Genomic DNA, 13,678 nt, shown 5'->3' with positions numbered 1-13,678 from the left:
ATTTAAACTAAGAATATAAGTATTCTCTATCTCCTTAAACAAAGATAGGACTTTTCAGAGACTCGGAAGTTGCAAGATGATGCAGGGGTGTGGCACCTCTGCATGCCTCAAGCAGAAGGGGATTTATTGTACTTATGTATAATATTATTCGACTGGATAGCATGCAGAATAAGCTTTTCAAAATATCTCTGTACATGTGACAGTATTAATAAACTAAAAACTTTAAAAGGCAGTGCTCAAAATGCAAAGGTGGTCAGCCACATACATGGAAAAACAAATGTTTCTTGGGAGAGGGTGGGTTAGAGCAAGAGACTTGGTGGAGTGAAGTATTCTCTTTGGAACAGACTTTAGATGGAGGTTTAATGGAAATGACAAAACAGCACAGCAAATTCCTTTGAGCCAAAAACCACTTCCTCAAAATGGTGGTGGAACTTCCAGAAATTAATATATTAAACCTCCAATAATGCAGCATACTTGGGACTTGTGTTACCAAACTGATGCATTTTCCAGACTATTGGAGAGAGGTTTTGTTGTCACATTTTGTAGTGAAGCCCAAGTTTCAGGGGTGCACAGTGACAAACTATTACCTTTTCATTGGTACAGGAAAAAAAACTGCAGATGCTGGTTTAAAACGAAGGTAGACCCAAAATGCTGGAGTAACTCAGCGGGTCAGGCAGCATCTCTGGAGAGAAGGAGTGGGTGATGTTTCGGGTCGAGACCCTTCTTCAGACTGATGTCATTGTGCGATGTGACCATCCGGCTCAGCAGGACCGGTTCATAGCAGCTATGGCCCTGGGGATGAAGCTGTTCCTGAGTCTGGAGATGCGGGCGTAGAAGGCCTTGTATCGTCTGCCGGATGCAAGGAGTTCGAACAGACTGTTTCAGGGGTGTGAAGAGTCTTTCTGGATGCTGGTGGCTTTTCTGAGGCATCGTGTGTTGTAAATGCCCTCCAAGGCTGGTAGCTGTGTTCCGATGGTCCTCTGAGCTCTATGGACTACCCGCTGAAGAGCTTTCCTTTCTGCCTCCATGCAGCTGAGGTACCACACAGGGATGCCATGCGTTAGGATGCTCTCTATGGTGCAGCGGTAGAAGGTCGTCAGCAGCTGTTGGGGTAGACCAGACTTTTTCAGTGTTCTTAGGTAGAACAGTCGTTGCTGTGCCTTCTTGACCAGCGCAGCAGTGTTATTGGGCCATGTTAGGTCCTCTGAAATGTGAGTGCCCAGAAACTTGAAGCTGGACACTCTCTCCACACTGTCCCCGTTGATAAAGATCGGGGCGTATTCCCCGCTATGTGACCTACGGAAGTTGATGATCAGCTCCTTGGTCTTGGTGGTATTTAGGGACAGGTTGTTATCAGAGCACCAGTCCGCCAGGTTCTGCACCTCCGCTCTGTAATTTGTTTCATCACCGCTGGTGATAAGCCCGATCACCGTTGTGTCGTCTGCAAACTTGACAATGGTGTTGGTGTTGAATGCAGGAACACATTCGTGTGTGAAGAGGGAGTAGAGCATGGGGCTCAGAACACAGCCCTGTGGTGTGCCGGTACTCAGGGTGATAGTGGAGGACAGGTGCGGGCCCATTCTCACTGCCTGCGGTCGCTCCAGCAGGAAGTCCAAGATCCAGTCGCATAATGACGAGCTGAGACCTAGCTGGTGGAGTTTGGTGATGAGCTTGGTGGGGATGACCGTGTTGAAGGCAGAGCTATAGTCAATGAATAGCATCCTCACTTACGTGCCCTGTCTCTCCAGGTGAGTCAGGACAGTGTGAAGAGCCAGAGAGATGGCGTCCTCTGTGGATCTATTTGTCCTGTATGCAAATTGATGTGGGTCCAGTGAGTCAGGGATGCTGGATTTGATGTGTGAGAGGACCAGCCTTTCAAAGCACTTCATGACTATCGGCGTTAGGGCAACCGGACGGTGGTCGTTCAGGTTGGTGATCTTTGCTTTTTTCGGCACCGGCACTATGATAGCCGACTTCAGGCACTTGGGAACCGTAGCCAGAGATAGTGACAGGTTAAAGACCCTGGTGAATACCTCAGCCAGCTGTTCAGCACAGTCCTTCAGTACCCTTCCTTGAACTCCATCCGGGCCTGCAGCCTTGCGTGGGTTGACCCTTTGCAGAGCGCGTTGTACCTCCTGTGTGCTCAGTTGCAAGACCAGTCCCTCCTCCTCGGCTGGGGTTCTTCCACTCAAGGTGGTGTTGCCAGTTTCGAAGCGGGCAAAAAAGGTGTTTAGCTCGTTGGTTAGTGTCATATCGCTGTGGGGGCAGGCAGGGCTGCTTTTGTAGCCAGTGATGTCCCTGACACCCTGCCACATGCTTCTGGTGTCCGTGGTGTTGAAGTAGTCTTCCACCCGTTGCCTGTGGGTGTCTTTGGCCCTTTTAATACCTCTGTTCAGGTTTGATCTGGCAACACTGTATGCTGAGGTGTCACTAGATTTAAAGGCATTGTTGCGTGCCCTCAGCAGGTTCTGTACCTCCTTATTCATCCAGGGTTTCCGGTTTGGAACATCTTTATTTCCTTGTCCTCCGTGACATTCTCCACAGCAGTTGATGTAGGAGAGCACAGTGGATGTGTATTCCTCCAAGTCTACCTCTGAACCGCAGGTCGCCCGTTGTGCAAACAGGTCCCAGTCGGTGCGATCAAAGCAGTCCTGGAGTTGTAGGGTGGCATCCTCGGGCCATATTTTGACCGTCTTTATTGTAGGTTTGGTCTTGCGGATGAGGGATTTGTATGCGGCCAACCCCTGTGGTTGGCTATTTTGGACTCAGCAACATCATTAGTTACAGTCACACACCAGCCCTCTGTTGCAAGACCATCAATGTGCAGCAACTAGAATTGTGGCAACTTTATAGGTGAAAGAAAAATATTCGATTGAAGTTAATACCTGTAACTAAGAAATATTGTTAGTCTTTACCAGTGGGACTGGATAACAGTTCCTTACTGCACTTATACAAGACCCTGGAGTGACAATTGCAACAGTGTGCATAGACTTGGGCCTCCTTATCCATAGGAGGCAGTATCTGTGTTACAGGATGAAGTTTCTATAGAATCTGTGATTAGAATCCTGTGGACCCAGGATGAAGGGTCATCGACCTAAAACATCAACTGTTTCTGCTCCCTCAGATGCAACCTAACTTGCTGAGTGTGTCTGGCATTTTCTGTTTTATTTTAGATTTTCAGTATCTGCATTTTGTTATTTTCACTTCTGTGAATTTGCCTTCAAAGTGATCATAATACTTCTTGCATTTTAGAATTCAGGTGATCACTTTCTAAGAGACTGAAGGAGACAAAATTCTAAGAGACTGAAGTGAAATACAGGCCATCTATTTAAGAATGAGAGGACAAACTATTTCTACACTAAAATGCAAGCGAGGGAGAGCATCTAAAACCTTTCAATTTACAGAAACTATCTACAATGGAAATTTGTGAAGCACAATTAGGAAACAAGACAAGATTTTATTGAACAATTAAATGTCTCAACAGTTGAATGGCTGATTCCTGCTACTTCCTACATTATAACCATAACAGCTTTACAAGATATTCAACATAAGATCAATACTTTAAGATGACCTTAAATGCACAGGCTCGTTTACCCAAGGTAGGCAAATCAACAAACAGAGGACATAGGTTTATGGTAAGAGGGGCAAGATTTAAAAAGGGACTTGAAGGGCAGCTTTTTTGTTAAAAGAGGAAGTAGTTGAAGCATGTACTATAACAGAATTTAAAAAGACTCTTCAACAGGTACATGAATAGGAAAGGTTTAGAGGGATACCAGACCAAGTTGGGCCCAAACTTCTCCTGCATTGGTGTGCAGCAGCCTCTCCTTCCCCCCTACCTCCACCCCCCTCATCTCCCCCCACTCCCCTCATCTCCCCCCCCATCCTCCCTCCCTAGGAGATAGATTTAAACTTTAAAATGTGAATAACTTTAAAAATATATCACCGATTTCAATGAAACTTCTTCCATTAGCACCAAAGGGACGACAGTGAGTAAGGTGGGTCTAAAAGTGCCGCACTATTGTGTACCGTTTTGGCTGTAGTTCAGGAACAAACAAACAAACGCGAGTTTTTGTATATAGATGAGCCAAACACAGTTAAATGGGGCTAGCATAGATAGGGCATCTTGGTCTGCAGAACAAATTGGCCCAAAGGTTTCCATAAAAAAGATTTCCAAAACATGAACATTCAAGAGGTCGGAGTTTGACCAAGACTTTTGATGCTTTGGATATTAAATGACATGTTGGGACTTTACAAATGTTCTGCCATGATCTTCTGAATTAACCTATAATCCTTTACTTAAATTAATTTACTGGGTGTGGGCTTGTCCAGCAAGGCCAGACTTTACTGTCCACGAACAGAGTCTGAACATCTACAGTCCTTTTGCCTACAGTGTTAATAAGTTCAGAACTTCTAGCATTTAGACACAATGTAAAAACACTATATAATGATGTGGATGGTGAACTGCAGCTGAGGGAGCTCCAACGCTTCTGCTGCTCTGGTCCCTTTGGGCAGTATAGGTGATGGGACTAATAAGGTTGCCATAGCCGCCTTGGCAAGTTGCTGAATTGCATTTTAGTAAACTGAATACTCTGTGGTAATTATTTGCCAATGAAGGAGCAAAACAACCTGAAATGTGGCAGAAAGAGCACCCCTCAAACTGACTACTTGCTGTTGAAGTTCTTGGTGCTACACTTAAACAAGTATAGATAGAATACTACTTCATTCTTGAGGTACATCATACAAGCAGAAGGGCAAGAGAATCAATAAGTGAGAATACCCTGTAGATAGACACAAAATGCTGGAGTAACTCAGCGGGACAGGCAGCATCTCTGGAGAGAAGGAATGGGTGATGTTTCGGGACGAGAAGCAAGAGTCAGAGATGCTACCTGTCCCGCTGAGTTACTCCAGTATTTTGTGTATATTTTCGGTGTAAAGCAGCATCTGCAGTTTCTTCCTACACAGAATAGCCTGTGTCTGCTTTGCTCTGATCAGCTTCGAACTGATAGCAATCTCAATGCACTTGGTGGGCAACAAGATAATGTTAATGCCCTTAAATAATTACAGACTATCTTATGGCAAATATTCATTTCCTAGCATTTCTGTGCACCACAAATGTTATTTATAGGTACCTGTCCAAACATTTACAGGTCTTCCTGCGTGCACCTAAAGACTACTTCATCATAAGGTGTTACAAATGAAATTGACTATCGCATTAAATATTCCCACTAATATTAAAACAAAATATTGATGGAGCAGCTGAAGTTGGCTGGGCTAAGAACATTGTCCCTTGGAATTCCTATCGTCACATCCTGGAGCCTGTGACTGACATCCACATATTTTTTGTGAAAAAGAGATATGTTGTTAGGGACAAGAGCCTGCAGACGCTGGAATGTTGAGCATAAAGCAAATTGCTGGAGGAACTCAGTTAGTCATGCAGCATCAATTCCCTCCACAGGTACAATTCTACAAACACCTCTCAAATTCAGCTTGTTGGCCCATGTTTGGCCCACTTCTAACATGACTAGTCCAGAATAATTTGGCAAAATTACAACTAAGTAGTGAGTAGGTTACCAATAATTAAATGCCTCCTGAAAGCAGTGACGACACCAGGCATTTTCCTTATAATTCATAGCAGACTGATATGGCACAGGTTCACCCATTTAGATGTCCCTTGCTTTTTCTGGACAGGGACATAAGTGGATGCTTTTATACATAGTTGGGCAGTGGTGCTCCAACTGTCCTTGAGCAGCTTAGCTTAAGACAATACTTCCAGAGCATGTTTGTCAGTCAATGAGCTTAGTTGCATCCAGGCTCTCAGTCTTTCATGAAATTAATTGGCTGACAACAGGCTTTTGTGATACTGTGCACCCCAGGATGAGGCATTAATGGACCATCCAGTTGGCATTTCAAAATACAAGGATGATTTACACTCAAGATACACACAAAAAACTGGAGTAACTCAGCGGGACAGGCAGCCTCTCTGGAGAGAAGGAATGGGTGATGTTTCGGGTCGAGACCCTTCTTCAGACTGGTTAGGGATAAGGGAAACGAGACATATAGATGGTGACGCGGAGAGGTACAGAACAATGAATGAAAGATATGCAAAAAAGTAACAATGATAAAGGAAACAGGCCATTGCCAGCTATTTGTAGGGTGAAAATGAGAAGCTAGTTTGACATGAGTGGGGGGATAGGGGGGATAGAGAGAGGGGGAAGGCCAGGGCTACCTGAAGTGAGAGAAATCAAAATTCATACCACTGGGCTGTAAGCTGCCCTAGCAAAATACGAGATGCTATTCCTCCAATTTGTGTTTAGCCTCATTCTGACAATGGCGGAGACCTAGGACAGAAAGGTCTGTGCAGGAATGGGAAGGAGAATTAAAGTGTCCAGCAACTGGTAGATCAGGTAGGTTCAGGCGGGCTGAACGAAGGTGTTCCGCAAAACGATCGCCCAGTCTGCGTTTGGTCTCACCAATGTACGAGTCCACATCTTGAACAACGGATACAGTAGATAAGGTTGGAGGAGGTGCAAGTGAACCTCTACCTAACATAAAAGGACTGTTGGGCTCCCTGGACAGAGTCGAGGGAGGAGGTATCACGACAGGTGTTGCATCTTCTGCGATTGCAGGGGATTTACACTAAATGGGCATCAGTGAGTGCAGAAACTCGTGGAGATGGCTCTTTCTGTTAGAGATTCCTTGTCTATGAACTGAATGCAACAGGGCAATTGTTTGCAAGACACTTTTCACTCTTTTGCAAGTACATACGTTTTACCGTTAATATCTCATTTTTAGTTCCATCTGCACTAATCTTAACATTCTTCTTACTCAGTATAACAGAGTTAGCTCCGTGGCTTGCTATCAAAATGTAGCTATCAGGTTGCAAATTCAAAAGAGTAAGATGTTTTCTCATCAGTGCTTACCCTGCTGTCACAAAACTTCAAGGAGTCAGTCAAATAGGGCTCCGAAAACCATTTCCTCCCAATTATTGTGTTGCTGACCTTTGTAGATCCTTCCTGTCAGTTGGACTCTAGTTCCTATTTTTACGATCTCTCCATGTGCAGAGATGTAGATTATGAAAAAATGTCACCCAAGACAAGATTTTTCTACTTAATGGAGGTGAAGCAAAAAAAGGCAAATTAACTTTCAAGATTACAAACCAGCCATATAGAGAATGTTCTTGTCCATACCTGTGGTTACCCTAACTTTTCATCTTATTTGAAATACAGTTCTATTGGTGTCAGCAACCATACCGTATGGATACATTTGGCACCATGAACATGTTATTAAGCTTTTAAGTGGAAAAAAAGCATCTTAACTACATTGTCGGGCCGGGAGCCTTCTCGAAGGGGGCAAGGTAGATACCGAGGGGCAGAGGGGGGCATGGGTGATACCGAGGGGGGGGGGGATATTGAGGGGCAGATTAAAGGCAAAGTAGGGATTGGGAGCAGAGGGAGGGGGGGGACTAGATATTGAGGGGCAGAGGAGGAGCTCGGTAGATACAGAGAGGACAAAGTAAATATTGAAGAGCGGCATCGGGGGCAAACACGACACTGTTGGGGGGGGGGGAGGAGGGGGCAAAGTGGATATTGAGGGGGGGGAGTAAATACTGAGGGGGCAGAGCAGATATTGAGAGATTATGGACAGCTGAAGCCAGCAGAGGAGATCAAGCGGACCCCCGGAGCAGCCGGGCCGCTGCACTCACCGCGATAACGTTGACGAAGGTGGTCTTGCCCGAATACTGCAGCCCCACCAGCGTCAGCTCCATCTCCTCCTTCCAGAACAGCGACTTGATCCAGTCCAGCACCCGGTTGAAAAACGCCAACATCGCGCGTGATACGGGGAGGGTCGGGTCGGAGGGAGAGACGGGGAGGGAGGGAGTGAGTGTACGAGGGAGTGACGGAGAGAGAGCGCTGGGCCTCGGCAACGACCACAAGCGGCCGCTCGCAACGCCGGAAGTGCTGGCGAATCAGATGACGGGGCGCGGGGGGCGCCGGGATCGCGGAGGACCAGACCCGGAGACCAGAGATACTAGAGGAACAAGACAGACCACTCGACCCTCAACACCGTAGTACGTCATGGCGCCATTTTAGTAGGCAGAAACTTGCAAAAACACTTAAAAAGAAAAACAACAAAAATCTGTGAATTAATAGATGAGATATATTCTGCACTTTAATAGTATTATCACACATACTGTTCCCCCAAAACACTGATTACACTGCTAGAGGCATAACGAATGTCAGGTTTTGCCTACTAAAATGGGTCCTTTGCGTTCTACACTTCAGTATAGGCGATTTCAACGGCGTGGTCCATCTTGTTCCTCTAGTATCTTTGCCGGAGACCATGGAGGATGCTGAGGCCGATGGGATACTGGAAGAGTCGCCGGTCTCCAGCGCTTCCCCCATGACCAAGGGCGCAGCGCCAGTGGCCCGGGTTCGATCCTGACTACGGGTGCTGTTTGCACGGAGTTTGTACATTTTCCCTTTTAATCGCGTGGGTTTTTATCCGGTTTCCACCCACATTCCAAAGACGTACAGGTTTGTAGTTAATTGGCTTTGGTAAATTTGTAAATTGTCTCTGGTGTGTGTGTAGGAATGGTTAGTGTACGGAGATAGCTGGACTCGGTGGGCTGAAGGGCCCATTTCTGCGTTGCATCTCCAAACGAAACCTGTTGCCTTTTCATCTTCATTAATTTTTTTAATTACTTTATTTATAACAAGAAAAACACTTAAATTAAAATCGTATCCTCTTTGTCTTTTTTGTAAAATAAACTTTACAATTAGAATTAAAAGCGTGCATGACTTTCTTCACGTTCCTAGTCTATACTTTCATATCTATACCTCCCTTCCATTGACTCCATCTGCACCTCATGCTCCCTCGGCAAGGCCAGCAGTGCAATCAAGGACGTGTCACACCCGCCTAGCCACTCCTTCTCCTCTCTCATTGGGCAAATGGAGTAGAAGTGCGAAAATGCACACCTCCAGATTCAGGGACAGTTTCCTCCCAGCTGTTATCAGGCAACTGAGCCATCCTACCAACAATGAGAGAACAACCTGAGCTACTATCTACCTTGCTGGAGACCCTAGGACTATCTTTGATCGGCCTTTACAGGACTCTATCTTGCACTAAACGTTATTCATGTTGTGCAGGAAGGAACTGCAGATAGACACAAAATGCCGGAGTGACTCAGCGGGACAGGCAGCTTCTCTGAATAGAAGGAATGGATGGTGTTTTGGGTGAGCCCCTTCTGGTTCATGTTATTCCTTTTATCGTGTATCTGCACACTGGATGGCTTGATTGTAATCTTGGAAACATAGAAAATAGGTGCAAGAGTAGACCATTCGGCCCTTAGAACCAGCACAGCCATTCAATATAATCATGGCTGATCATCCAAAATCAGTACCCCATTCCTGTTTTCTCCCCATGTCCCTTGATTCCATTAGCCCTGTGAGAAACAGGATGATTAAACCACCAGGGACAGGACAATTGGACTACCACTCTACCAGGGACAGGGCTATTAAACCGTCAGGGACAGGATGATTGAACTACCACTCTACCAAGGACAGGGCTATTAAACCGTCAGGGACAGGATGATTGAACTACCACCGAGTTCGTTGGGGCACTGATAATGTGGTACAGGGACAGAGACAGGCTGGACAAAGGGCCGTAAATTTAGGAAAGTGTCTAAGCAGCAGGGAAGGGTTGAAATGGGTCATGAAGGTAACTAAGGGTCATGTGGATAACTACTGCGCTTGCTCAATGAGGTAAATGAATATTGCAAATACGCCCCTGATCGGGGAACTGCCAATTTCCATGCACATACAATGTATGATCTGGGGGGGTACCCGGGGCGGTACAGAAGATTGTGCACCTCAGCGCTCTGATTGGAAGGAGCCCGAAGGGGAGGGGGATTCAGCGAAGGGGAGGGAGATTCAACGAAGTTGTACTGTATAAAGATAAGGCACTGTCTTTGTCTCGGTTTGGAGAGGCACCCGGCTCTGCAGACTCGTGAATAAACTTGTCTTGTTTCCACGACTTTGTCTCTGGCATCATGATTGTGAGCACTCACATTTGCATCTCACAGCCCAAAGGGCTAAATCTAACTCTCTTGAAAACATCCAGTGAATTGGCCTCCACTGCCTTCTGCGGTAGAGAATTCCACAGATTTCCAACTCTCTGGGTGAAAACGTTTTTCCTCATCTCAGTCCTAAATGGCCTACCCCTTAAACTTAAACTGTGATGCCTGGTTCTGGACTCCCCCCAACATCGGGAACATGTTTCCTGCATTTAGCCTGTCCAATCCCTTAAGAATTTTATATGTTTCTATAAGATCCCCTTTCATCCTTCTAAATTCCAGTGAATATAAGCCCAGTGGACCCATTCTTTCATCATATGTCGGTCCCGCCATCCCGGGAACTAACCTGATGAACCTACGTTGCACTTTCTCAATAGCAAGAATGTCCTTCCTCAAATTAGGAGACCAAAACTGCACACAATACTCCAGGTGTGGTCTCACCAGGGCCATATACAACTGCAGAAGGACCTCCTTGTTCCTAAACTCAAATCCTCTTCGCAATGAAGGCCAACATGCGATTGGCTTTCTTCACTGCCTGCTCTACCTGCATGCTAGATATACTAAACTTATATACCAAAGATATATATATATATTGAAACAAAACATATATATATATATATATATATATATTGAACTTAATAGTGCAAAGACAAAAAAAAAGGCCCCCAAGTCTATGTAGTTCGGAGTTTATTTGGACATTGTGGTGTTTAATAGCCTGATGGTTGTAGGGAGGAAGTTGCTCCTGAACCTGGATGTTACAGTATTCATGCCCCTATGCCTTCTTCCCGATGGTAGGAGTGGAATGAGAGTGTGGCCAGGGTGGTGTGGGTCTCTGATCATGCTGGGAGCCTGGGAGATCAGTCCCTGATATGGGCCACCACTTTTTGCAATCTTTGTCATTTCTGGGTGTTTGCGTTGTGGTAATGCAACCAGTCAATATCCATTTTATGATTTCAAAGCCAGTTATGACTATACATGGCCCTCGATGAAAAGTTGATGCTAATCACGTGGTTCTTTGCTGCCACGGGAACCATGACCTCTCTGAGGAATAAACTCCAAAGAGGGCATATAAGGCCATGGTAGGTTGAGATGAAAGTTCAGCTCCACTCTGCCCCTTGTATAGTTCACTCAACCTCCATCCTTCAGGGAATTAAAAATGAGGTAAGAATCCATAAGTATAAAGTGTTGCACTTTGCAGGGAAGTGTTACACTAGGCCAACCAGATGGCAGTACGAAGAACTCTTTACCACCCTATTCACGTGCTGCCACCTTTAGTGAGCTATGAACTTGTGGCCAAGCAACATGTCAGTACTTTAATATCAGTAGAATGTCCTTTTAAGTTGTCAGAAATTACCCACACTGACATAATATGGTTCTAGATAAACAGACATCAAAGAAATGCAAGAATGATATACTTAAAATGTTGATCATCATGATCATAGTCATCAAAATCATACTTTATTAGCCACAAGTGCTTTGTAACATACGAGGAATTTCATTTGCCATACAGTCATACCATTAAAAAACAACAGAACACACAAAATACATTTTAACATAAACATCCACCACAGTGACTCCTCCGCATTCCTCACTGTCATGGAAAGCTAAAAAATAGTTCAATCTCTTCCCTTCTTTGTCCTCCAGCGGTCAGGGGCCTCGAACCTTCCATTGACGGGATAATCTTGACTCTTGTAGCCGGCAGTCGGGCCTTCCTCTTCGGGGCGATCAAGCTCCTGCATCGGGGGGAATCTCAGCTCCCCCGCGCCGAGCGATCTGACCCTGGTCGGGGCTAGTCGAACCTTTCTGCATTCTTTGGAGCTTCCCGACATCAGTCTCTACCCGAGACTGCGAGCTCCTCGATGTTGATGTCCACAGGTCGCGGTTGGAGCGTTGATCCCAGGTAAGGGATCGCACGCTCTGATGGTAAGTTCACGGCCCCACGGTGGGGCCCAAAGTCAGTCCCGAGCAAGGCCTACAGCTCCATGATGGTAGGCCGCAGAGCGATCGGCGATATGATCCGAAAAATAATCGCATCTCCAGCAAGATAAGAGATTGAAAGCAAGTTTCCCCCGACCCCCTGCCCATCCCCCACATAAAACAAACGAGAAAATATTAACACATACTTTTTAAACACACTAAAAATAACAAAAAAAACAAACGTAAAAGACAGACAGACTATACTGTTCATGAGCATGAGGATTCCATACATATGAAATGGGAGCAGGAGTAGACCTGTTTGCCATTCAATACAATTATGGGTGTCCAATTATAACATCAGCTACATGTCTCCATCTACCAATAATAACCTTTCACCTCTCTATCCACCTCTGCCTTAACAATATTCTAAAACTGCTTCCTCCTTCGAGGAGATGCAACATTACAGCAAGAAAGATTGAGGAACTGATGGGGCCACAACACAAGCTTGTTTGACATTGGTCTGAAAATATTTGTAAATTATAAAATTGTCCTTTGCCTCCAATACTGACTTCATCTGAAATTCAGTTTTGGTTTAATGGTTCCTACCCTCTTTTACCTGCACTTCCTCTGTAGCTGGAGCTTTGTCGCTCCATGGCACAATATTCTACACTCTGGTTATTTTTCTCTTTGTACTGCCTGTTGTACTTGTATAAGGCTTGATCGTACTTATTGCTATGACTCTATGACAAATGCCGGACAATGGAAAACCCTTAGACATTGTTATTTTAAAAATAATTTAATGGAATTTAAACAGTATTGACCCATTACATGTTCTAACAGCTTCTAGCATTTAACCTTAGACACAACGAATGGCACATCTTGGTTAATACAGAAAAGGACACGAGATGCTGGAGTAACTCAGCAGGTCGAGCAGCATCTCTGGAGAACATGGGGAGGTGATGTTTTGGGTTGAGACCCTGGCATTTAACCTTGCAGCTGTGATCTCAGCAGTCACAGTATAAGTGGGAATCTTCAAGTTACTGGGGATTGTGCTCATATTTAGTATAATTTAACTGGACAGCACACAAACTAGGCTTTTCACTGTATCTCGGTGACCGCAACAATAATAAACCAATACCAATATAAGATGGGATGGAGAATCTTAAATCCATGCATTGGGAATACACATGAGCCCTGATTCATTGTCAGGAGAGATGCATTGCATAAACTGCTGCTGCCTCTGGGTGGCAGTATTGTGCAGCAGACAGTTGAACTCTGGGCATGTGCAGGCATGTGAATCTCACTATCAGTAGCCCAGTCATGCTCTCCACCCTTCTGATTCTTGCATAGCTGTCATTGTGCTGGTGCCCCCGAGACTGCGGTCCCTCAGAACACACCCCCTATAACAGTACATCCAGCACATGCAAAAGCTTAATGTGACTCTCCCTGTACACCGAGCCCATCAGCCTGTCCTATCTACGGAGGAGTCAGTGCCTCTTACATTGCCCTCACCATAGTGTCCAGAGTGGAAGTAAGTCATTTTCGACCCGAAGGAGTGCGTAAGAAGAAGAAATAATAATAAAAATATTATTAGATAAAAATATTGAAACTGGTCATATTTTGCTTGGACTTATCCTAAATGTGTTGGTCCAAAGATGATTAAAGTATGTGACAAATACATTCTCTAGG

At 45.1% G+C, this 13,678-nt stretch overlaps 1 protein-coding gene across 1 annotated transcript in view; it reads right to left on the bottom strand.

The window, feature by feature from the left end:
• The window catches only part of LOC144601906 (ADP-ribosylation factor-like protein 8B-A), a 33,016-nt gene extending 25,024 nt beyond the window's left edge, over nt 1-7,992 (bottom strand). Inside the window, exon 1 of the mRNA XM_078414447.1 lies at nt 7,703-7,992. Coding sequence (XP_078270573.1) covers nt 7,703-7,825 — 123 coding nt within the window. The 5' untranslated portion in view covers nt 7,826-7,992. The remainder of the gene's footprint in view (nt 1-7,702) is intronic.
• Between the last annotated feature and the right edge of the window lie 5,686 nt (nt 7,993-13,678).

Source organism: Rhinoraja longicauda, chromosome 17, assembly GCF_053455715.1.
Source record: "Rhinoraja longicauda isolate Sanriku21f chromosome 17, sRhiLon1.1, whole genome shotgun sequence".
In the NCBI taxonomy this organism is placed as follows: domain Eukaryota; kingdom Metazoa; phylum Chordata; class Chondrichthyes; order Rajiformes; family Arhynchobatidae; genus Rhinoraja; species Rhinoraja longicauda.
The sequence above is the reverse complement of the archived record's forward strand: the minus strand, read 5'-3'. Positions and strand labels throughout refer to the sequence as shown.